The sequence below is a fragment of the Bombina bombina genome, chromosome 10 (genome assembly GCF_027579735.1).
Source record: "Bombina bombina isolate aBomBom1 chromosome 10, aBomBom1.pri, whole genome shotgun sequence".
Lineage (NCBI taxonomy): Eukaryota > Metazoa > Chordata > Amphibia > Anura > Bombinatoridae > Bombina > Bombina bombina.
Genome location: NC_069508.1, coordinates 57754307 through 57781581, shown reverse-complemented (window position 1 = coordinate 57781581; position 27275 = coordinate 57754307). Strand labels below are relative to the sequence as shown.

General features: G+C 35.7%; 1 protein-coding gene across 1 annotated transcript in view; it reads left to right on the top strand.

Annotated features, from left to right (window-relative positions):
• The window catches only part of ABCA4 (ATP binding cassette subfamily A member 4), a 382609-nt gene that overhangs the window by 245025 nt on the left and 110309 nt on the right, over nucleotides 1-27275 (top strand). The window contains exons 21-28 of the mRNA XM_053693132.1: nucleotides 3229-3360; nucleotides 9496-9635; nucleotides 10642-10779; nucleotides 13911-14104; nucleotides 17301-17385; nucleotides 19745-19950; nucleotides 23999-24047; nucleotides 25405-25497. Of these exons, the coding sequence (XP_053549107.1) occupies nucleotides 3229-3360; nucleotides 9496-9635; nucleotides 10642-10779; nucleotides 13911-14104; nucleotides 17301-17385; nucleotides 19745-19950; nucleotides 23999-24047; nucleotides 25405-25497 (1037 nt within the window). The remainder of the gene's footprint in view (nucleotides 1-3228; nucleotides 3361-9495; nucleotides 9636-10641; nucleotides 10780-13910; nucleotides 14105-17300; nucleotides 17386-19744; nucleotides 19951-23998; nucleotides 24048-25404; nucleotides 25498-27275) is intronic.

Sequence of the window (27275 nt, the reverse complement as noted above, 5' to 3'; positions counted from 1 at the left end):
TAACACTAACCCCCGAAGATCCACTTACAGTTTTGAAGACCGGACATCCATCCTTAACAAAGCCGGGAGAAGTCTTCATCCAATCAGCAAGAAGTCTTCAGCGAAGCCGGGAGAAGTCTTCATCCAAGCCGGCAGAAGTGGTCCTCCAGACGGGAGAAGTCTTTATCCAGACGGCATCTTCTATCTTCATCCAGCCAATAGGATTTTTTCACCTTTAATTCCGATTGGCAAATAAAGCAGCACACTAAAAAGCGGCCCTCACTAAAAGGATATATGGTGTGTAATTAACATCCAAAAAAGGGGGGATTCCAAAGATTCTTTTCACAAAGAAAGGGTTGCTGCCACCACTGATACACGGTTCTGGAACCGGATAAACTACAGAAAAAAGAAGAAAACAAAAGCAGGGCGCATCCCCTCTAAGTGTAATATGTAAGTTACAAACAAATTTTATTATAAAATACAATTTCACACTCACACAATCAAACCTCAAACATGTGAGGTATGTAAAAGCGCTGGGAGAACAGCTATGGGTCTCTCAAGGTAAGTATGCTGCAGTGTCTCAAATACAGCTCACTCGGTCTGGAGGTCAGATGTAAAATCCTCACTAGTGTTCTCCAATTACAGGTGAAATTGTATTTTATAATAAAATTTGTTTGTAACTTACATATTACACTTAGAGGGGATGTGCCCTGCTTTTGTTTTCTTCTTTTTTCTGTTCTTTAATTCCGATTGGCTGATAGAATTCTATCAGCCAATCGGAATTCAAGGGATGCCATCTTGGATGACGTCACTTAAAGGAACCTTCATTCGTCGTTAGCCGTGGAAAGAAGAGGATGCTCCGCACCGGATGTCTTGAAGATGGAGCCGCTCCGCGCCAGATGGATAAAGATAGAAGATGCCGTCTGGATGAAGACTTCTGCCCGTCTGGAGGACCACTTCTGCCAGCTTGGATGAAGACTTCTCCCGGCTTCGTTGAGGACTTCTTGCCGCTTGAATGAAGACTTCTCCCGGCTTCGTTGAGGATGGATGTCCGGTCTTCAAAACTGTAAGTGGATCTTTGGGGGTTAGTGTTAGGTTTTTTTTAAGGGTTTATTGGGTGGGTTTTATTTTTAGGTTAGGGTTTGGGCAGAAAAAGAGCTAAATGCCCTTTTAAGGGCAATACCCATCTAAATGCCCTTTTCAGGGCAATGGGGATCTAAGTTTTTTTTTAGTTAGGATTTTATTTGGGGGGTTGGTTGTGTGGGTGGTGGGTTTTACTGTTGGGGGGTTGTTTGTATATTTTTACAGGTAAAAGAGCTGATTTCTTTGGGCAATGCCCCGCAAAAGGCCCTTTTAAGGGCTATTGGTAGTTTAGTTTAGGCTAGGGTTTTTTTTTATTTTGGGGTGGCCTTTTTTATTTTGATAGGGCTATTAGATTAGGTGTAATTCATATAAATATCTGATAATTTCTTTTTTTTATTTTGTGTAATTTAGTGGTTTTTTTTTTTTAAATTTAGGTAATTGTATTTAATTAATTTAATTTTTATTTTGATAGGGCTATTAGATTAGGTGTAATTAGTTTAAATATCCGATCATTTGTTTTTTATTTTGTGTAATTTAGTGTTTGCTTTTTTTGTAATTTAGGTAATTGTATTTAATAAATGTAATTTATTTAATTGTAGTGTAAGGTTAGGTGTTAGTGTAAGACAGGTTAGGTTTTATTTTACAGGTTAATTTGTATTTATTTTAGCTAGGTAGCTAGTAAATAGTTAATAACTATTTACTAACTATTCTACCTACGTAAAATAAATACAAACTTGCCTGTAAAATAAAAATAAACCCTAAGCTAACTACAATGTAACTATTAGTTATATTGTAGCTAGCTTATGGTTTATTTTACCTAAGCTACCTTAGTTTTAAATAGTTTTAAATAGGAATTATTTAGTTATTAATTTTAAGGTCTATTTCGATTTATTTTAATTATATTTAAGAATTAGGGGGTGTTAGGGTTAGACTTAGGTTTAGTGGTTAATAAATTTAGTATAGTGGCAGCGACGTTGGGGGCGGCAGATTAGGGGTTAATAAATGTAGGTAGGTGGCGACGATGTTAGGGGACAGCAGATTAGGGGTTAATAATATTTAACTAGTGTTTGCGATGCAGGAGTGCAGCGGTTTAGGGGTTAATATGTTTATTATAGTGGTGGCGATGTCCGGAGCAGCAGATTAGGGGTTAATAATTTTATTTTAGTGTTTGCGATGTAGGAGGGCCTCGGTTTAGGGGTTAATAGGTAGTTTATGGGTGTTAGTGTACTTTTTAGCACTTTAGTTATGAGTTTTATGCTACAGCTTTGTAGCGGTAAAACTCATAACTACTGACTTTAGATTGCGTTACGAATAGGCTGTACTGCTCACTTTTTGGCCTCCCAGGAAAAGCTTGTAATATCGGCGCTATGAAAGTCCCATTGAAAAGACTTTACGCAAATTGCGTAAGTTAATTTGCGTTACTGCTAAAAAAGTGTGCGGTACAGCCATACCTACAAGACTCGTAATAGCAGCGGTAGTAAAAAAGCAGCGTTATAACCCATAACACTGCTTTTTTTTACTCATAACGCAAAACTCGTAATCTAGCCGATAGTTTGTTTGCTGTGACCAACTAATTAGGGAATATATAAATGAGCCTCTACATGTATGAGCCAATCACTGAGCAGAATGTAGTAGTGTCAGGGTTCTGTGTCAGCCTCTCTGCAGGAGCAAAAACACTAAAACATTTTTAGGGATATATAACAGGGTTAAAGGAAAAACATAATAATGAAAGTGCACAACAAAGTTTTTTTTTTTTTTTTTTATTCTGAATAATAAAGCTTGAAATACAATTTTTAGGTTTATTATTCTTTTAAGTTAGAAAACCCTGTTCTGTGTACATGCACAAAGATATTTTTAACCCAGTGTGCATATGAATGAACAGTGTACCCACAAATTGAACCCCATCTTTAAAACTGTTTCTTTGTTTTTAATTAAACATTATTTCCAAACCAATTTACAAAATTATTATTATTTTTTTTAAATTATTGTATTTGGTATGTGACATTCATTGATATTATGCACTCCCGTAAAAATGTAACCCTTGTTTTCACAACATTTTGTGCAAAATTTGTGAAATATTATGGGGATCTCATTAACTCAGAGAAATGTTCTACTCTAGTAAGCTGTATGCATATTTATTTTTTTACAAATTTGCTTTCTGTATAGATCTATCATAACTGGTTTGTTCCCTCCAACATCTGGCACTGTATGGGTTCGAGGCAGAGATATTCAGACTCACACGGAGTCAATTCGGCAAAGTCTAGGAATGTGCCCACAGCACAACATTCTGTTTCGCCAGTAAGTACTTTCTAAAAATTTCTTGTAGTAGGTTTGGTAAAACGTACTAATCTTGTCAATCATGTTTAGCTGCTGTTTATCAGCCCCTGATATGGCTTTTTTTTACATTGGAGTGATCACAATCCAACAAATAACACAATTTTCTTATATGAAAAATATTATATCGGATATCAGAAATGTCACCAAATACGATGCATGGAGAACATCGTCCTCAATAAGACTTCACCCGACCGCAAGTTATTGACTAAATTTCGCCAAGAAAATAGACACATCAAATTTAACAGATTAAAAACACAAATTGTCCACTTATCTACACGATTGAACCTGAAAAACAAAAGGCACTGCTCATGCCAACAACTGCAATGGCCCTTTTTGATGATGATTGAACCATGCCAAATAAAAAAATACTGAATACATTATCATCAATTAAATGTAAAAACAAACAAAAACATATCTACTATACATCAACAGAACATATATTATCAATACCAATGTATACTTACCAGTAAATGACAGTTTAGAGTATGATGGGTAAATTAAAAGATTATTATTAAAAAAAACACACCACTCTATCCAATTTCTACACACATGGACTCTATTAAACCAACTAACCCATTTAGCTTTTTGAGATCAACAGACGTTATTTCCCATTAACGGTGCAGTTGTAGGGAAATGGAGTTTGAATAGCATGGAAGTTATCAACCTTGGCTGTGATTGACTTACAAAGATTGTGATCACTTTGATAAAAACAAGAAATATTGGCTGATCACATTTGTTATGTCAAACACAGATGGTCTTACTGCAATGGGGGGGGGGGGGTTGTGGCAGTTTAGGGTTGGTTAGGTTTTTAGGTTATGGCAGATAATGGGCTAATAGTGTAGGCTGCGCGGGGGTGAGGGCGCATAAGGGGTTAATAGTTTTGTTTAAAATGATATGTATTTTCAATGAAGTATGGTATATAATTTAAAATGTAGTTATTTTTGCTTGCTCATTTTACTATTTAAAACATATATATATGATTTAAATGATATATTTATGTTTAAAATAATAAACTGAACAAGAAACAATAACTACATTTTAAATTATATGCAATACTTAAATTAATATGCATTATACATGACAATGCATATCATTTTAACATTGTATATAAATGTAGCGACATAGTACCTATAGTTATAATAGGGTGTTTTCTTGTATACTTTATCAGGTAGATTGCAGACATGAAGTAGGTGTAGGTTTTTTGTGGGAGTTAGCCGGGAGTTCCAGGGGGGTGTAAAGGGAAGACATGACATAGGTATAGGCGGTATTAGGGGGAGTATAGCTATAGCTGAAAGTGCTGACAAGTGTCAATGTCGGTGGACTTTTGCAGAAGCCGCAATCCCTATTATGTCTTATGTGAGACACATCGTCACTCAACAGCACTTCATGGGTCCGCCCCCTTTTTTGCAAAATATTGACAGACTACAAGGCCAACGAGGCCAGAAATGCCTGATGATTATTTGAATATCGGGCCTCAGACTTCTACAGTAGTTTTATATTTATGTAAAGGGACATTGGAAACCTCTTGTTTTTGTGTTAAACTTGTGATGCCTATGCTCACCCAGAGAGGACAAAATGAATATTCTGCATCCTTGGTTTTCAAAATGCTGCAAATTGACAAGAATTTGCTTTATGGTTTCTGTAGGTAAATAATGCTTTCCAGTAGCTGTATTGTATTCTTATGCACAATCTATGTACTGTAACTCAATGATAAGAAAATACTTGCTAAATTTATTTTCATTTTCTTTTTTTAACTGAATTCATTGCTATCCCTATGGTACAAAGAGACTGTAGAGGAGGAGAGTTTATTACAGGATAATAATTAAATAGTTTAAAACATTAATTCCAAAAGGGTATTCTTACTTCTAAATAGTAAAAAATCAGAAGAGCTAAAGGAAAGCTCCATTTCTATGTTGTACTATGGGCAAGATTTATCAATTTGCAAATAGACAGGATTCACATGTTGTGAAACCTGTCCGCATTTGATTGCAAAGTGTGGGGTGCGTTTATTCCCCATATTTACCATTGTATAAGCAAACGCTTGGTTAACGCCGCCCCACTTCTTTAATGCAACTAATTGTGTGAGAGTAGGGCTTGTCAATCACCCGGGTAGAGTGAATCTGGGTTGATTTTCATCTTCCAACTCTATGTTGGCGGAGAGGTTTTAGGAAGCAATGGTTTAAACTGCTGCTTCATAAATATCAACTGCAGACTCAAATGAACGAGCCGGTAACTGATCGGTACATTTGGGTAATGATAAATTTAGCCCTATATATCTTGTGTCCTATGGAAGAGAAACAGTATTTTAGTCTAACAAATGAGAGTAGCATCACATTGGACATTCTTTACTACATTCTCACATTCTCTACTACTTGAGTTTTTTTTGCAAAAGTAAGCACTGGCCCCTCCAAAACTAAGCTTTAAAAATGCTTGTGCTACTGTTATCAGAGTTAGTTGATTTGGAACTTCAAATCAGCCCATAGGTTAAAATCTAATTCTATTAGCTGATTTGAATTTTTAAATCAACCACTAAGATCAACAGCCATTCTATTCTGATTTTAATAATCTTTCTATAGAAAGAAAAAAAGCCAACAAGCTCTACAAAATCAGAAGAATTGTAGACAAGAGTCAGACCACAGTCACACACCAAAATGGAAATTGTGCTATAACAAACAATAGAAAGAAATATTGCAAAAAAAAAATAAAAAATACTTGGCAAAGTTTAAATGTGACCATATAGTTATAGAAAAATAGTACCTGAGTCTGCCCATCGTGCCAACATACAATATAAATTCAGAGGGTTTAGCATTGCTGCGTATTTAATAAAAGGATACCCTTTGAGAAAGCCATGTTAGACGGCGAAACATGTTAGGGACCTAGTTAGGAGTTAATGGGAACTCCCGCACTTTTAATGAGCAACAATATTAGACTAACTTACTTTATTTCTTAATCATTTTTTTACTAATGAAAAACTGATTTGTCTATGAGGTGGACACCAAGTTAAACAGCGGAACGCTAGCACTATGCATTTCTATAATCTATCAATGCTTAACTCTATCGTATAATTTATATAAACGCTATTTACATAATTAGTTGTGATAGTAGAAGTTGCAAATAAGATGATAGATCATTGGTGGACCAAATTCTGTCTAAACTGTATATATATAGTCAGTTTATACAGTCGCTATAAACATTGGTGTATTTATCTCTGTCTAAACAGATAAAATAGATATACATAGATCAGGCAGTCGCTACAAATATTTAACCTCAGCTGAGCAACACAGTTGAAACCACAAGTACAACGATATGAGTCTGTTAAAGTCACGCTAAGCACAACTCAATACAACTCTATTGATATTTAAATTGAGCGATACAAACAGAGTTAACACCACAGACAATAACAGTTTATTGATATGTTCAAATCACGCACAGAAAGTGCAATATAACTGGGCCTTACTTAAAAACAAAAATAATAGAAGTAACAGTATATAAACCTGTGAACAAAATCTTTATTGCACAGACATCACAATAGTGTTGGGTTTTATCCACTATCATACGTTAGCATATGTTTATTCAAGACACCGTCCAAATACACTGTGGATGAACAGTTACACTGTTATAACATTGCTACTATTACTGAAACACTGTTGCAATTATATGTTCCTGAAGATTTGATACAAAACGACTGTGGATGAACAGTGATAATACTGGGGTTACTATTTGATAAAAACAACTCATACATGGTTGTTATTATTCAATACTAGTTGTAATACCTGCATATGTGCCAAAAATCAATTACAACAGAGTATACTTTAACTCATTCTATTGATACGTTCAATTCACGCACTGAGAGTACAATAAAGCTGGAGAAAAAATGAAAAGCACCCAGTCCGGCTCCAATGTAGTGTGATAAAACGATACTTTATTCCAATCTTCAGGTAAAACATACAAACAAACCACTGGCAAGTGAAACCGCCATATTTAAAATTCAAAGAGCTACAACCTCGCCCCTACTGACGTCACTAATAAAGCTGGGCCTTACTTAAAAATAATAATAAGCTTTATTGCACAAAAAGTACAATAGTGGTGGGTCTTAACGACCATAATACGCAAGCATTTGTTTATTCAAGGTAACTATATGTTCAAGAAGATTTGACACATAATGACTGTGGATGAACAGTTACACTGCTACAACACAAAAAATACAATAGTGTTGGGTCCTATCTACTATAATACGCAAACATATGTTTATTTAAGGCAACTATATGTTCCAGATGATTTGACACATAACGACTGTGGATGAACAGTTACACTGCTACAACACTGGGATTACTATCTAACATGGTTGTTATTACTCAATACAAGCTGTAACAGTAGTATGTATAAGTGAGCAGCAGATTATATATAAACTGCATATAAGCCATTGTTTACAGCCTATGTTTATAACCCCTCAGTGATTCTTACTTTACCTACTGACTATCAGTTTATTTGTATAGAAATATTTATACGAGTCTAAACACTATTAGTCTATATATATTGTATGTGTTTTTAATTTGTTTGTTTTAGCAGCAATATATTAATAAAAGTTATATTTTAATATTCATCTTCCACTTCGCCTTCCCCTCCTTTTTTTCCCCCTTTTGTGTCATTAATCTAACTGCCAATAATAACTAATATCCATTGTATAATAGCTTTTCGCTATTTATTCATACTTAGCTATTGAGTGCTATAAGTGTATTCCTCTTTGGGAGTTTCTCTAACCCACCATAACTCTTTTTCAAGTATCAATAATACACAGCACCACCTTACTCATATACTTTGTACTCACAAAGGCCTATATTAAATAAGTACCTACATTTTTGAGTTATTAAGAGCAGTTCTATAAATATATACAATTAGTAGTGCCATTGGTTTTCTGTTCATTTTCAGATTGCAATAGGCTCCTATGGAAGTTGAGATCGCACAATCCCGTTTTAAAACTTGGTTTTGAAGATGCTAGTACTATTAGTACTAGACAAACACAACAGTGTAACTTTAAATCAAATATTAAAGTGAATGTAAAGTTGAATGAATGAGTGCCCTGTTTTTAAATATACTATTAAAAACAGGGGCACTTTCATTTATTAGACTTTATATTGCAGCGTTTTTTTTTAATACTTTTTTTTAAATACCACTATTTTCTTTAGCAAACCCAGACCGGCGATCCTCCGCCCGCTTCTCATGCTTTACTTAGCACTTCAATGACGAAACCGGCTTCCTCCAATCGTTGCATGGTATCATGAGCTGGACGCTCTGGGGTGCACCCCACGATTGAAGGAAGCCTCATAGGAAAAACAGGGCTTTTAGCGAGGACTAAAAAAACGTTGGTAGGTGTCAGAAAGAGCTGCAAATGCGCTATTGTGATCTTGTCAAAACAAAAAGTGTCCTTTTTGGCAAGATAAAGAGCTGAAAAGTCTTCAGCTGACAGATTGTGATCAAGCACTAAATGATCTGAATTAACTCCTTCCATATTGGATGACATTAGTAAGCAACATCACCAAGCAGATACAAGCACAACCCGCACAATCAATGAACGTAAAAAAAAAAAGAATAACCAATTTTGCATTAATAACAATTAGCTCAATTGATAATCCAACAAACACACATGACTTCTATAGCAATAATGCCCCTGTTTAAATCTGTTAGAAACATAGAAACATAGAATTTGACGGTAGATAAGAACCAAAAAGGCCCATCAAGTCTACCCATATTACATGTTACTTTTTCCTTAGGATAGCCTTATGCATGTCCCAGGCATTTTTAAATTCCTTTACAGTCTTTGTGTTTACCACCTCAAATGGAAGTTTATTCCATGAATCCACCACCCTTTCTGTAAAAAAATGCTTCCTTAAATTTCTCCTGAATCTGCTACCCTCTAACTTTAGATTTTGACCCCTTGATAGAAACAACCCCTTGATAGAAACAACTTGTTAGAGACACATACAAACATATATCTATAGTTTTGGAGTGCAACAAGTTAATTGCACACATGTATCATGTATATTAGTACCACCCTTAACCTGTGATGTAATTGTTAAACTTTTTTTTTTTACACAGCTTGACTGTAGCTGAGCATATCATGTTTTATGCTCAGCTGAAGGGCAAACATAGAAGACAAGCAGAAAGAGAGTTGGAAACAATGTTGGAAGATATTGGTATTCCTCAAAAAAGAGATGAGGAAGCGCAAAATCTTTCAGGTAGGTAGCGAATCCATGGGTCTGTTAACTTACCCATCATACTCTAAACTGCCAAACAAATTCATAGGAACTGTAAGTGCGCCTGTTCCAGTTAATTCAGTTTGTGATCTACCTAGCAGATAAGTTAAAGGGCCACTTAAGTTAAAATTATACTTTCCATTCAGATAAAGCGTGCAATGTAAAAAAAAAAAAAATCCAATATACTTCTATTATCAAAACATGCACATTATTTTTATATGAACAATTTCTGAGGCCCCACATCCTACTGAGCATGTGCAAAAGTGCACATTATATACATTTTGTGATTGGCTGGTGGCTGTCACATGATACAGGGGGAGGGACAATTGGATTAACTTTGAAATGTGCCAGAAAATATTAAGCTTCTCATTTCAAAGTCAGTGCTATTGCGTTCTCTTTGTATTGTGTATTTGTCAGTTATTAAATTCTATTGTATTTAGTGGTCTTTAAACACCTCTTGCTTTGTGTAAAATTTGTGCTTGCCCCACCCTCCCTAGAGGGGCTGGAAATCAAATGATGTAACTTTCAAATGCTGCAAATGAATTTGCTGGTTTAGTCCATTTTGAAAAGCTTAGGTTCCAGAGTTTTTTCATTTTTTTGGCCACTCTAGGGAGTGTGGGACAAAGCACTTTTTTAACACAAAAACAAGAAGTGTTTAATGTCTCTTTAAAGTGCAGCAGGCTCATTGGCTGTCTGACGGAAAACATCGTAGCTGTAGATATGAATGTAACAATGTCTTGACCAAAATGAATTGGGAGCCAGTCTTGCTGTTAAACAAATGTTACTGTCAGGGGTGGTTTTAGACTGTAAAATTTGGGGGTACGAATATGTTGACGACACAGCTAAATACCAAGGGTGCAGGGTATACTGGTGAGTCCCTTATCTTCTATACTAACTATTCCCATTTTTATTATTTTCATATCCACCTTCTCTCTTGCTCTGACCTATAATGCTGGTACCATATGCAAAGCGATGTTTGTTTTTTTAGGTGGAATGCAGAGGAAACTGTCAGTCGCCCTGGCATTTGTTGGTGACGCAAAAGTTGTGGTGTTGGATGAACCCACTTCAGGAGTTGACCCATATTCTAGAAGGTCAATTTGGGACTTATTGCTCAAATACCGCACAGGTAAGTCCAATAAATGTGAGTTTTTTTGATGAGATGAGGATTTACAAACACCTTGTGATATTATACACGTTTGCCAAAATAAACTATATTTAGTTGATAATCTTCTTGCTCTGTACAACTACAGTAATCAAATTAGACACTAACTATTGGTTCACTGATGTGTTCAGCTAGCTCCAAGTAGTGCAATGCTGATCCTAAGCCTACCTAGGTTTACCTTTCAACAAAGTCTCTTAAAGTTGATTACTCTATCTGGCTCATGAAAGTTTAATTTTGACTTTACTGACTGCTTATATATATATATATAAGAAAAAGATGGGTGTGCAACTGGCGCAACTAAAGAAACCTACACTTTAAAATTTGAAAAATAGTAATGTTAAAAAGTTAATTAAATTAATTTAAATGCTGCCCCAATCTATCTACCCTGGAGAGAGAGTCCCTAAACCCTCTAACCAAGGTAAGTAAAAGAAAATGAGAGGGAAGAAAATGATAGAGAAAATAGGGCGCAAATAAATACAGAAAAGAATTATAAAAGAAGGAAATCAATTTGTTTAATTATAATAATAATGTATTACCGGTGAACTAATAATGTATAAAATTCATATGTAAATAGAATTCATATGTAAATAGATAAAATAGTTCTGATAAAAAATATATATATAAATCAATTGGTTGAGCGCTTGATGGGCTAGATGTACATTAAACACAAGAAAATGAATTGTCTAACATACAGTGCAAATGTAAAAAACTCTTGTAAAACACATATAAAAATTAATCAAATATGCAATAAAAGATCATCTGAATAGGTAAAAAATATATATATAAGATAGTATATAAGACTGCCTTCATGTAAGAGGCAGATTTCTCAAGGGGTGTCTACTTACACTCCTTTACCTCAATCAATATGAGGTAAGTGCCGCGCAGTGTCTGTAGAGAACTCCCTTGGATCACCAGCTGTTCACAGAAATAGGATATCCACTCACAGGACTTCGGTTGAAGTACTTGTCTTTGTCTTTGTGGGAGTAGTATAACCCCCTTCACCGGATGGCCACGAGCATGTAAAACAAATGAGAACAGTAATAGTGCAACCCCGTATTTAAATTGTGAAAATTGCTTTATTCCATACAGTGCACTCACATTTAAAACCCTCAAGTATGTATGAGGTATATTTTGACAGTATAAAAACAGAGACCAATTGTTCCTGCAAGCGATATTTAACAGATACTGTTCCCAAGTATTTAAGCTCAGTTTTAGAGTATTAAAGTCCAAAAAATGAAACCAATAAATAGCAGTCCTGGTGTGTCCTATTTCATATCAACCACTTATTCCTTACGCGTTTCAAAGGCATTAGTATTTGACAGCCTTCTTCGTCAGAGGATTTTTGATCCTCTGACGAAGAAGGCTGTCAAATACTAATGCCTTTGAAACGCGTAAGGAATAAGTGGTTGATATGAAATAGGACACACCAGGACTGCTATTTATTGGTTTCATTTTTTGGACTTTAATACTCTAAAACTGAGCTTAAATACTTGGGAACAGTATCTGTTAAATATCGCTTGCAGGAACAATTGGTCTCTGTTTTTATACTGTCAAAATATACCTCATACATACTTGAGGGTTTTAAATGTGAGTGCACTGTATGGAATAAAGCAATTTTCACAATTTAAATACGGGGTTGCACTATTACTGTTCTCATTTGTTTTACATGCTCGTGGCCATCCGGTGAAGGGGGTTATACTACTCCCACAAAGACAAAGACAAGTACTTCAACCGAAGTCCTGTGAGTGGATATCCTATTTCTGTGAACAGCTGGTGATCCAAGGGAGTTCTCTACAGACACTGCGCGGCACTTACCTCATATTGATTGAGGTAAAGGAGTGTAAGTAGACACCCCTTGAGAAATCTGCCTCTTACATGAAGGCAGTCTTATATACTATCTTATATATTTTTTTTTTACCTATTCAGATGATCTTTTATTGCATATTTGATTAATTTTTATATGTGTTTTACAAGAGTTTTTTACATTTGCACTGTATGTTAGACAATTCATTTTCTTGTGTTTAATGTACATCTAGCCCATCAAGCGCTCAACCAATTGATTTATATATATATTTTTTATCAGAACTATTTTATCTATTTACATATGAATTCTATTTACATATGAATTTTATACATTATTAGTTCACCGGTAATACATTATTATTATAATTAAACAAATTGATTTCCTTCTTTTATAATTCTTTTCTGTATTTATTTGCGCCCTATTTTCTCTATCATTTTCTTCCCTCTCATATATATATATATATGTGTGTGTATCTGTGTATGTATAATACCTAGAAGCACTGTTTAATAAAAAGACTGTTTAAACAGATACTGAAAGTATATCTACCCTTAAAGGGACATGAAGCCCAAATTTTTTCTTTCATGACTCAGATAGAGCATTCAATGTTAAACAACTTTCTAATTTACTTCTATTATCTAATTTGCTTAATTCTCTTGATATCCTTTGCTGAAAAGCATATCTAGATAGGCTCAGTATCTGCTGATTGGTGGCTAGACATAGATTCCTTGTGTGATTGGCTAATTCATGTGCATTGCTATTTCTTCAACAAAGGATATCTAAAGAATGAAGCAAATTAGATAATAGAAGTAAATTGGGATGTCGTTTAAAATTGTATTCTCTATCTGAATCATGAAATAAATATTTTGGGTTTAATGTCCCTTTAAGTATAATTACAGATTTGAGAACTTTGCCTAACTCTCCATATTGATACTTCCCATACCTTATCTACCCACAGACTGTCTTGACTGCCCAAACTCTCATTAATATCAACGGAGTGCCCGACACTGAACCACCCTGCCGACACCCATAGACCAATCCCTGACTCAACCACATATTCTGACCACATTGACCCTGCCCCCTGCTACCATGCCTTAACCCATCATGTCTCTACTTCTAGTCAACATTGGTGCCCCCCAAACTTCCTGTCCCATGTAAATTTCTGGACTTTAGGAAGTATGTAATTACTATGGGAGATACCAGTAGGCACTGCTCGGACCTTACCCCCTACAGTAATATACATGTACATATATACGTGTTTGAGCACTTCCTTCTAACCTAATATTTTCACCAGGTAGAACTATTATACTTTCTACACATCATATGGATGAGGCTGATCTCCTTGGAGACCGTATTGCCATCATATCCCAAGGGAAACTCTACTGCAGCGGATCTCCTCTATTCCTAAAGAACTGCTTTGGCACGGGCTTCTACCTCACTCTGGTCCGTAGGATGAGAAACGTTAAAGAAACGGTGAAAAGAGAATCAGTAAGTCAAACAAACAGGTACACAGCTCCATATATTGAGATTTAAGGTAGTCATAGTGTGACCCAGTACTCAATGATATAACAGCAAGATATGGCATGAAAATTATGCAAGTGCTGCAATGTCCTGGCAACATGGAAATGCAATGAATTATTTATGTGAATCTGTTACAAAACAATCATTATAGTAGCCTACTTGTAATCAATACCAATAAGCACCTGCACACCAACCTGATTTTATTGTCTTTATCCTTAGAGCAGAGCATCCTTGGTGGTATCTTAATGGTCTTGGAGCAGAACCAGGTCATTCTAGAGCCTGGTAGTCTTGCTTCAGGTTAAAGGGACATGAAACCCAAATATTTTCTTTCATGATTCAAATAGAACATGTGATTTTAAACAACTTTCCTATTTCTTCTATTATCTCATTTGTTTTGTTCTCTTGATATCCTTTGTTGAAGGAGCAGCAATGCACTACTGGTTTCTAACTGAAAACATGGGTGAGCCAATGACAATCGGTATATATATGCAACCACCAATTAGCAGCTAGAACCTATGTTCTTTGCTGCTCCTGAGCTTACCTAGATAAACCTTTCAGCAAAGAATAACAAGTGAAGGAAGCACGATAAATAATAAAAGTAAATTCAAAAGATGTTTGAAATTGTATGCTCTGTCTAAATCACGTAAGACAAACTTTGGGTTTCATGTCCCTTTAAGAATGGACTGGAGGGTGGGGTTGAGAAGTCTAGCGGTTGTGCCATATCAGAAAGGGAATACACATATAGTACACATGCAGCACCTTGCACATTCCTGTGCCTCTCTGAAGAACTATATAGTGGATGAGCCAATCAGGAGAAGGCATATGTGTATATGCTCCAATCACTAAGACCCACACATATAGGAAACATTTTGTTGAAAAATAAAATACTTTAACAAAAAGAGGACATCGTTTTTTCACCCTAGAATGTTCCTTTAAGGGAACTTAAAGGACCATTCAATAGAGTAGATTTGCATAATCAACACATGCATGATAAGAAGACAATGCAATAGCACTTAGTCTGAACTTCAAATGAGTAGTAGATTTTTGTTAAATAAATTGCAAAGTTATGTCTATTTCCACGCCCCCTGTACCATGTGACAGCCATCAGCCAATCACAAATGCATATACGTATATTCTGTGAATTCTTGCACATGCTCAGTAGGAGTTGGTGACTCAAAAAGTGTAAATATAAAAAGACTGTGCACGTTTTGGTAATGGAAGCAAATTGGAAAGTTGTTTAAAATTGCATGCTGTATCAGAATCATGAAGTTTAATTTTGACTTGAAGTGTCCCTTTAAGGCCCAATTTTTATTTTATGGTTCATATAGAACATGATATTGAACCAAAGTTTCAATTTACTTCTATGACGAAATTTGATTAATTTTCTTGGTATCCTTTGTTGAAGGAGCAGCCATGCACTATTGGGAGCTAGCTGAACACACTGATCGAGCCAATGACAAGAGGCATTTAAGTACAGCCACCAATCATCAGCTAGCTCCCAGTAGCGCACTGATACTGCTGAGGATATGCAGATATGCTTTTTAACATATAATGAGAACAAAGCAAATTAGATAATAGAAGTAAACATTAAATTTGTTGAAAATGAAGTGCTCTATCTGAATCATGAAAGTTTAATTTTAGTTTTAGTTTATTTTATAAAAATAAGAAGTCATAACACAATAACAGAAATATTAATAACAACTTAAAGGGGCAGTAAACACCTTGAGCGTTTAATAAAAAAAATGGTTTAGTTATGTAAAACAACAACATTGCAACGTACTTTTCATGATTTATTTTGCCCCTGTTTCATGTAATTTAGCTCTGAAAATAGGGGCTTTTCTATTTCTCAGAAATGAAAAAGCAAACTGCAGACTTCTCAAAGGGACAGTCTACTCCAGATTTTTTTGTTTTTGTTTAAAAAGAAAGATAATCCCCTTATTACCCATTCCCCAGTTTTGCATAACCAAACACAGTTATAATAATACACTTTTTACCTCTGTGATTACCTTGTATCTAAGCCTCTGCAGACTGCCCCCTTATTGCATTTTAGCCAATCAGTGCCCTCTCATAAGTAACTCCATGTGCATGAGCACAATGTTATCTATATGGCACACATGAACTAACACCCTCTAGCTGTGAAAAACTGTTAAATGCATTCAGATAAAAGGCGGCCTTCAAGGGCTTAGAAATTAGAACAAAAGTTAGAACAAAGCAAATTTGATGATAAAAGTAAATTGGAAATTTCATGCCCTATCTGAATCCTAAAAGTTTAATTTGGACTAGACTATCCCTTTAAGGCTAGCCCTGCTACACACCTTTCCCAAACTGGCTCTAGCAGATAAAATCTGCAAAGTAATACATTTTAAAATAGTAAAATGGCCAGTGCTAGCCTTCTGAACTCCAGGGTTAAGCCTGGATTGGCTCCCCCAAATGAGAAAATTGGTGGAGTTTGGCTATTAAAAATAATTGCAGCAAACAAGATATTTATATAAAACTAGTTTGGGTTGTCCCTTTTCCAACAGACCCAGATTGGATGTTTGGGGGTAGTTCCTGTCACCTTAATGTATCACATATAAACACCATAAAACCTTAGAGTATAATTCTCACAGGATTGTGAAAAAAATGAACATATTTGCATTGCATTGCGCAGCCAATCACGCGTGGGAAGCAGCTGTCAATCTCCCCAGTTGGACGAGACTGGGGAGATTTAAATTCTCCACCTATGAGGGGGAGAAGAGTTTAGGGAAGCAGCGGTCTGATGACCGCTGCTTGATAAATACGGACTGCAGTTTCTCTTGTGAGAACCTGCAGTCCTAGGGGGGCGAAGGTAGGCGAAGCCTTTGAGAAATCGACCCCTAATGATTTGATTTTGCTCAAAATAAAAGCTATTTGAAATTAAGACTCTGTCATTGGCTTACAGATGTGTTAAGATAGCTCCCAGTAGTGCATAACAGCAACTTCAACAAAGGATACCAAGAGAATAAAGCAAAATTGATAATATAAGTAAATTGGAAAATTGTTTAAAAATATATGTTCTGTCTGAATCTTGAAAAATACATTTTTGGTTTCATGTCCCTTTAATCTTGCAAGAATTGTTATTAATTAAAATTGGGCAAAATGAGATTGTCAATCATCTGTGGTTATGTGTGTTTTTCTTTCTCAGTCATCCTGTCGCTCTGACTGCTCCTGTCCATGCCCCAGCTGTGCTCCGAAATCTGTTCAGCACACTCTGGAACAAGAGTTAGATGGTAAGAAGGCATATTACACTAGTGCCCCCTGCTGGTACCATTAAACATTGACATATTTCAGCTTTGTCTTATCAATTGGATGCAAAGAGTTTTCAGTGGCAATAAAAATGAAAATGTTTAAATTCATGTTATTCTATGAATCTTATAAAAAAACTGTAAAAAATGTTTTATACAAACAGCTCAATATAATTGGATAGAAAGCAGAGTTTATTAACTTTTTACTTCCTATGTCACTAACCTCATTGTGGATTTTTAAGGAGGAAGCTATTGTTTTATAGTGCAATACAATCACGTAACAAGTCCTCTTTTAGTGAACCAAAGGAGGTGCATCTATCTACCTGTAGGGAACCTACTTAACAGAGGGCACTGGTGCAAAATTTTTGACCCCCCCAAAGTTAACTCAGTAGTAAGCAATAGTAATAATATACAGTATATGTTGCTCTGTTTAATGATTTTGAAGATAGATTAATAGATTGATGATGATAGATAGATAGATAGATAGATATTGTACATATATATTGTAGATAGATAGATATTGTAAATAGATAGATATTGTAGATAGATAGATATTGTAGATAGATAGATAGGTAGATATATATTGTAGATATATATTGTAGATAGATAGATATTGTAAATATATATTGTAGATAGATAGATAGATAGATAGATAGATAGATATTGTAAATATATATTGTAGATAGATAGATAGATACTGGGACAAGACACCAACTAGGGATATAAAAAAGTACTAAAAATAACAATAAAAAGCCTATACAGGCAAGTAAATCTGTATTTGCTATTTGTTTCACAGATCTTCTTGATGTTTGAGCGGAGCTGATTTTTTGTTTATTTTCCAAGGTTCTTAATTTCTCAGGCTTCTTACGGCTTGGTTAAAGGGCTTTGCTTCAAGAGCTTATGGATTATGGGGTTTTCTGTCCTAGTCCCAGCCAAGAAAGACATAGGGGTTTTACTTCAAGCATTTCATTGTTCCAAAGAATGATGATAAGTTTTATTCATAAACAGATTTGTGAAGATTTCTTATTTCAATATAGACTATTAGATAGTAGGTCAATTTATGACCACAATAGATTTGAAAGGTGTCTACCTTTTATTTTCTCACCCATCCAAATCGTTTCAAGTTGCTACACTTTGTGGTGGAATATTTAAATTTTCATGATATATTTAATGATCTTTAACAAATAGTTCAGATACTGTATTTTAATGATCTTTACCAAGGTGTCGTGTCTACTCTGGCAAAAAATCAGGTAACGGAGGAAATGTGAATTGTTATCTGACAATATCCTTAAAGACTCACCACCAGCTTGTCATACATATAATATTATTTGCATCCTCCATGATTTTAATTAAAAATCAGCCTCTCCAAGAGTTCTATAGTTCCATCAAATTTAATGGTTTAATTTTCTAGGATTTATCCATTAAGGTTAGCCTGTTTCAGAACTTTCCCTTTTTATTTGCTGAAGAGTTTCACATAGGAATATAAATTCTGAAATGTTGGTTTCTCCACTATATACAAATCCTAAAAACATTAACCTTTGAGAGATATCAACAGATTCAGAGAACTGGAACTTGCCTGTTAGTGTAAGAAAATCATAACTAATACTATCCAACACAAGACACATACTCAAGAAAGAACTATCAACCGTGGTGGCACAATATCCTCTCCACATAAATCCTCATTCTGTTGAGCACATTGCTTAGATAATTTAATAATTGAAATACTTAGAAAGCAGGAGCATTAATATCCCCGTCACTAGCAACTGGCTTCACATGACCAAACGTGAAGAAGAAAAGGTAGGACCTGGTAGGTTAGTATTGTATAAACAAGATTGTACTGAAGGGGTCAAGACTGGGATCCTATACAATATTCTGGGAAAAGTGCAAACGGAAAGTATCCAGATGCCCCCTAGCATTAAGTAGGGAGAGTACTTTTGCTAACATGTCATCTTTTACCAAGCTTGGCCACCTCCAACAAGACACTAGCATATGCAGTCACCAACATCCAAGTGTATATATATATATATATATATATATATATATATATATATATATATATAGAGAGAGAGAGAGAGAGAGAGAGAGAGAGAGAGAGAGAGAGATCAGTATAGAAGAAGGGCACTCTCAGGATTTGTAGAAGGAAGAATATTTTCTTTATTCTTAGAACATTAATACATGGTCGACGTTTCGACCCTCAGTTGGGCCTTCATCAGGACAAGTACAATCTTTGAACTGCCGAGTGGCAATGATCATAGATCCAAAATAGACGACCATTATTATGCCTAGTATGTGAATAATAATATGGAAAATAAAAACATCAGTGCTATCTTCTCTATTCTTTTAGGTGATGTGGCTGGGATAACAGAATTAATTCATCACCATGTTCCTGAAGCAAAATTAATAGAAAGCATTGGACAAGAGCTGATTTACATCCTGCCTGGCAAAGATTTCAAATACCGAGCCTATGCCAGCCTCTTCAGGGAACTGGAAGAGACACTTGGTGACCTGGGTCTGAGCAGCTTTGGAATATCTGACACTCCATTGGAAGAGGTGACATGTTAAAAACTGTGTACCTGTTTGTGAATTCTTATTCTTCATTTCTGACTGCAGCACCTGAACAATAATAATGTTTAATTTATATTTTTTTCAGTTGCATATATTCAATTTCTTCTTTAAACTCACCTATACAGACAAACAGTTTCATGTTCTTGCAGTCAAAAGCATACTCAGTCTTCACAATACTCACTTAAAGGAACATATTACCTAAACGCTAAATCCCTTGAAAGTGGTGCAGCATAGCTGTAAAAAGCTAGAAACTATCACATGAACCACTCTGTGTAGAAAAGGAAGATATTTTACCTCCAAATTTCCTCAGTAGCCAGATCGTATATTATAAACCAGGATATGCAAGGGAATGTGCATCTAGTATGTGCATGCACAGTCACTCTATTTCCCTCCTCAATTTAAGGACTCTTACTAAGAAATCTCATAAGATTGTGCTCAAATCCCATGAGATAACAGTAAAGCAAAGTATGAACACAGCACTGAGGATGCTGATTGGTTGCTGCAAATGACAGTAAAAAGAGTAGCTGAAGGGTAACTTCTCATACAGCACTTTCTCTGGTGAGCTGAAATTTGAGTGAAAAAATTTAGTTAAAAAGCTTAAAGGACCAGTCAACATTGTAGATTTGCATAATTAACAAATGCATAAGAAGACAATGCAATAGCACTTAGTCTGAACTTCACATGATTAGTAGATTTTTGTTAAATTGTCTATTATCACTCCCCCTGTATCATGTGACAGCCATCAGCCAATCACAAATGCATATACGTATATGCTGTGACTTCTTGCACATGCTCAGTAGGAGTTGGTGACTCAAAAAGCGTAAATATAAAAAGACTGTGCACATTTTGTTAATGGAAGTAAATTGGAAAGTTGTTTAAAATTGCATTCTCTATCTGAATAATGAAAGTTTAATTTTGACTTGAGTGTCCCTTTAATTTGTTTTGAATAGGGATGTTCATGTGATATTTTCTAGTCAGCTTTTTACAGATATACTGCATTACTTTCATGTGATTCAGCATTTGGGTAACGTCCTTTCAAAATATTTACAGCACTATTCAACATCAAGCATATGGGTAAAAATGTATAAGAATAGTAGGAAATACAAGCACCTGCTATTCAAATCTAGCCGTTACTGTAGAAATAGCCTACGTATCTAGTCATGTACATAACACTTCCCCTGAGGAGCTGATTGTTGCAATAAAGTACACGGGCTTGCAGTTTCTCATACAATACGCAATCGTATTGTCTGGAACTGATATTCAAAAAAGTCGCACAAAAGTGTAAATATGTAACAATAGTTCTCCATCTGCTAGCTGAAGGAGCCCATTGTAAGTACTAAAGAAAGCAGAACAAAGATATGCACACAGATAAAGTGCGGAATAAGAGGTTTTATTTATGGTTTTCACACAAGGTTTTGTTGGTACGCGATATACTTCCTTTAGTGTGACATCCAGGTTGCATGTGGTTGCTCATTTTCCTTTTGTACAGTCATGACAATATGCTTATGGCTTGACTCGTATGAACAGTTTTGCTCACACAAAAACCCAAACAAACGTACACATATACATAATGCATTACACACAACACACAAACATCTTACTTACACACACTTAGCGGTCTATTTATGATAGAGCGGACGGACATGATACGATGTAGCTGCATATCGATAAATGCCAACAACATACGCTGTCGGTAATTATCATTGCACCAATGATAATCAGCCGCTAGCAGGGGGTGTCAATCAACCCGATCGTATTCGATCGGGTTGATTTATGTCCGCCGCCTTAGAGCAGGCAGACAGGTTATGGAGCAGCGGTCTTTATGGAGCTTGATAAATTGACCCCCATAGATTACAAGTGGTGCGCTAAAGTTAGCACAGGTCACGATAAGCAATACTATGACCGTGCTAAATTGCACGAGTATTGCAGGTTGAAAGTAAGCGGGTGTGCGTGAGTGCAAACAAATTTTTCACTTGGCAGGTTAGCTCGAGTGAAGACCTTGCGTATAGTGTAAGGTTATAGCGCTGCGGAATCTGTTGGTGCTCTACAAATAACCGATAATAATAATAAGGGTAAAAAAAAAATGTGCACCAAACTTTACCTAAATACAATAAAATAAAGTGTTACACACACATATACATTTTCTGAAAAAAGTATTTACACACACAAACATATATTGTATATGACAAGTTGTATTAAGGGATATGGGTCAAACTCAAAACTTGTAGAGACTGATTCAAAATATGCAAAACACCTACTTTGACACAATTTCTCTAATATAAAAAACACCTGCATAAAAAAGAAGCAAATGCAAAATATGCTGAAAACAGAGTAATCTGAATTGTATTTGCTGCAATATTTAAATTTTAAAGTACACCCCCTGCTAACTGTTCTCCCCAGCAAAGTTTTGTTTTCTAGCAAGCTCCATTAGTTTTCTGTAGGAGGCATCACACAACTCACAGCCCCTGTGTGTGGCATATCCTATGTTATAAAAGGCCGGGTATGTTTGTCCGATGCAGTCATGCCCAGTAGAGACTGCGCAAGGACAATCATATCTGGCTTTAACCGCAGGCGCGAGATAGCTTCAGGAAGCTCCAGCACTCTCAGAGCTGGAGCTCCTCAAGCTTCAGGCACCTGCCGCACATGGAGCAGGAGCACGATCGGTGCTTTGCCTCCATTTAAGGGCAGATACCTGATCATTACAGATGGTGACAATATGTGTGTCGCCGCCAGTAACGATCTTCTGCTGGTGCCGGTGGGAGGTGTGGGCAGGAGGCGGGTGGGCGGCTCAGTAGCGGAGGGGGGAGGGAGTGGGAAGGCCCTACGCTACAGAAACAATTTTTTTAAAGGAACTGGGAGGGATGAGGCAGCTACACTACAGAAAAGGGGTTTGGGGGCAATTGTTTGAGGGGGGAGGGTTAGAAAGCTGTTTGAGGAGGGATCAAGGATCTTCAAGGATTAGGGGGATCCTAAACTACAGAAAAATAGATGGATGGATGGAGGGATAGGGATAGAGATAGATGGATAGGGATAGAGCGATAGAGATAGAAGGATAGAGATAGAGGGATAGGGATATAGATAGAGGGAAAGGGATAGATGGATAGAAGGGAAGGGTTAGAGGGATAGGGATAGAGGGATAGGCATAGATGTATTGGGATAGAGGGATAGAGATAGAGGGATAAATGGATAGAGGGATAGGGATAGAGGGATAGGTATAGAAATGAGGGATAAGGGTAGAGGGATATAGGGATAGATGGATAGTGGGATAGATCGATAGAGGGATAGGGATAGAGATAGAGAAAGAGGGATAGAGATAGAGGGATAGGGATAGAGATAGAGGGATAGGTATAGATGGATAGAAGGGAAGGGATAGAGGAATAGGGATAGAGGGATAGGCATAGATGTATTGGGATAGAGGGATAGAGATAGAGGGATAAATGGATAGAGGGATAGGGATAGAGGGATAGGGATAGAGGGATAGGGATAGATGGATAGAGTGATAGATGAATAGAGGGATAGAGATAGAGGGATAGGGATAGATGGATAGAGTGATAGATGAATAGAGGGATAGAGATAAAGGGATAGAGATAGAGGGATAGGGATAGATGGATAGAGTGATAGATGAATAGAGGGATAGAGATAGAGGGATAGGGATAGATGGATAGAGTGATAGATGAATAGAGGGATAGAGATAGAGGGATAGGGATAGAGATAGATGAATAGAGGGATAGAGATAGAGGGATAGAGGGATAGGGATAGAGATAGATGGATAGAGGGATAGATGATGAATAGAGGGATAGGGATAGAGATAGATGGATAGAGGGATAGATGATGAATAGAGGGATAGAGATATAGGGATAGAGGGATAGGTATATTTCTTTCCTTAAACATTTGGCCCGTGTACACAGGTTTAAATACTAGTATTAGATAATCAAAATCTTTGATAAAAAAGCAGCTTTGGGCTTTCTTTCTATGACACATATATCAATTCAAAAATATAAACTTTTTTATATGATTTATTTTACCTCCATAGATTTTTCTGAAAGTTACAGCAGATTCAGTGACTGGAACAGAAACACCAGGTACCTTTTCCTTCATGACAGGCCCTTATTTGTCAATAATAATCTAATGTGCAGAATATGTCTGAGGATTTAATATTCAGCATTTATATTTTACTGTATTAAATTCCTGATAACATTACCTGGGTTATTTGCATCCACTAACCAATGGTACCTGCACAATATAAAATCATTACTACTGTTGGTCGGGATCTATATCAGTTTGAGATGCGATTAAAAAGTTTATTTTATTTTTTTTATTAATGTTTTAAAGGGATTTGAACCAAAAAAATGTTCTTTCATAATTCAGATAGAGCATGAAATTTTAAACAACTTTCTATTTTACTTCTATTATCAAATTGTCTTTGTTTGGTTTCTTTACACAATTGAGACCTTTTATCATCTAGATACTGTAACTACATTGATAGCAACCACACTATATTTTACTCTATTTTGAAATATCTTATGCTTAAACAGGTGGTTGAGTGCCCTCTTAAAGGGATAGGAAAGTCAAAATTTAAACTTGCATGATTTAGATAGAGCACGTCATTTTAATACACTTTTAAAATAACTTCTATTTTGTAATGTTCTTCATTCTCTTGGTATCCCTTGTTGAAAATGAATACACACATATCCTACAATAGTGGGAGCTAGCTGATGATTGGTGCCTGCATACATTTTTTGCTTGTGATTAGCTAACTAGATGCCAGTAGTGCAATGCTAAAGGATAACAAGAGAATGAAGCATATTTGATAATAAAAGTAAATTTGAAAGCCCCTTTAATGAAAACTCCTAAATATACATGTTATAAATATATAAATAAATATCTATATATATATAGAGAACAGTGTGGAAGAAGGGCACTCTCAGGGTTTGTATAGAGAAAAATATTTTCTTTATTCTTCGAACATTAATACATGGTCGACGTTTTGAGCTTGTTTGGATCTGTGATTACTGCCACTCGGCAGTTTAAAGATAATACCTGTCCTGATGAAGGCCCAACTGGGGGCCGAAACGTCGACCATGTATTAATGTTCTAAGAATAAAGAAAATATTTTTCTCTATACAAACCCTGAGAGTGCCCTTCTTCCACACTGTTCTCTAACTATCTCTCATAAGGATTGCACCCAGGTTGTGGCTGCCCCACCTGGTTGGAGTGCTGGGCTATATGCTATTTTGACTTTTGATATATATATATATATATATATATATATATATATATATATATAAACATGCTTCTTTAAATATTGTTTTAAGAATGGATCAGTAGTGTTTGCATGCACATATTAATTATATATTTTACAACAAAGAGAAATCTAACTGTATCTTTATTTTGAATTGTTTTGCTTGATTTGTATTTTGTTGCTAATTCACCCATCAGAGGAATGGATGTTACAGCAGAGGAAATCCAGAACAAGTCTAGCGGTGGATAACAAGACAACTGTTATTAATATTGATAATAAAGGTAACTCAGGCTAGATAAAGATGGGTAAATAAAATGAAAGCCAACAAATACTAATTGAACTAAATAAAGGCAAAGCATCTATTAAACAATTTTTCACTGTCTAAGGAAAAAAATAGCATTGATACATCGGAGATTCTATAGAATGTTGTGTACATTTGTATTACTTTGCTGTGCCTCTAAGCACAGATGTGCAGTCCTTACCTTTGCAGTGTGTTGCTATCAGGCATGTGCATTTGGATGGTTCAGATGCCTCTGAATGAGGAAGAAGACGGCCGCTCATGTTGTTTGGCTCTTGTTCTTGTGAAAGTGCAACACTCTAAGATCTGGATTTGCACAGATATTAGTGTGTTGTACTTTCACAAGCAGAAATCTGGCTCTGAAAAGAACCAAATGTCTCGAGCAACCGCCTTCTTCCTCATACTGAGGCATTTGAAAACTCAGAATGCTCTTGCCTAGTTGCTAGTGCCACGAATGTTCATGCCCTCATGCATTTTTTGAAACGTGGCATTGAGTTGCTTCAAACGCCCATCATGTTCTGAACTAAATTTTTGAAAAACACACAATTTAATTCCAATTAAAAAAATATGAACCTTGATCACAATCTATCAGCAGCGGCTTCTTGGCTCTTTTTTGTGCCGAAAAGGCTTCTTTTCAATTTGGCGCGATCACAATAGCTCATTTTCAGCTGATTCACACACTCGCTAACATGATTCAGATCCTCAGTTAAAGCTTTATTTATCTTATGTGGCCAAAATGTTTTCTGTGATCACAATCCATTTTTTAAGTCACTTTTCAACACTTTTTCAAGCCCAATTTTGCTTTTTTGAATTTGTCACCTCAAGGAACTTGATGAATCCTTGAAATGGCATTTAGGATATCATTAACATTAACATTATTTCACTGTTATTTCCAAATATTCTTATATCTTGCTCATTTTCAAGACATTCTAGGCCACCTGAGACATTCTAAAAGTTTATTAACATACATGGTATTGATTCATTAAAGCTCCATTCATTGCTGTTGGAGAGGCTGCATACAGAGGATAGGGTACACATATGTATAGGTATGTATGTTGACTATGTGATATCCTGTACAGCTAAAGGTATATGAAGGAAAGGTTATATATATATATATAAAATACGGAAAGAGACTGCACTCTCAGACCGGACCGGGTACACATCCCATGACCCTGCAACATGCTCTCAGCCCTGGAAACATTAGCAGCAAAAGTTGATGTGCTTCCAGGCAAAGCTTATTTATGTATATAACAAAGAGTCTCAAGCAAATGATACAATGTACAGCAAAATGTCTATATTATAAAAGCTAAAACGAAATTCTTTATGCTTTTCTTATTTTACCCATCTTTATATTTTACCTGTAAGAAGCAGCTAAGCATTTTCTAGTGGCATATGCAGATATCAGGGATTTACTGTGATATATATTTATATGTATTTTAACAAGCCTGCAAATAGATGCTCTAGCCTGCTTGCGATCTAGATATGCTTATATTATGCAGAAAAGGAGCAAAAGTCAGTACTGACATGCATATGGCACTTAAAGGGTTAAGATTATGAATTTATTCCAAAAGTACTTTTTTTAAAGGGATATTAAATAGTAAAAATATAATTGGTTGATGAATGATGAAGATGTAATGACGTATTTAAAGCAAAAAATAATATTGATGTATTTTTTTATATTGGCTGTTCAAGATTGAAGCAAAAAGTATATAAAGTTTTCGTTTGTATACAATTTTTTATTTCTATAAACTAATGGGTGCCACCATGCTG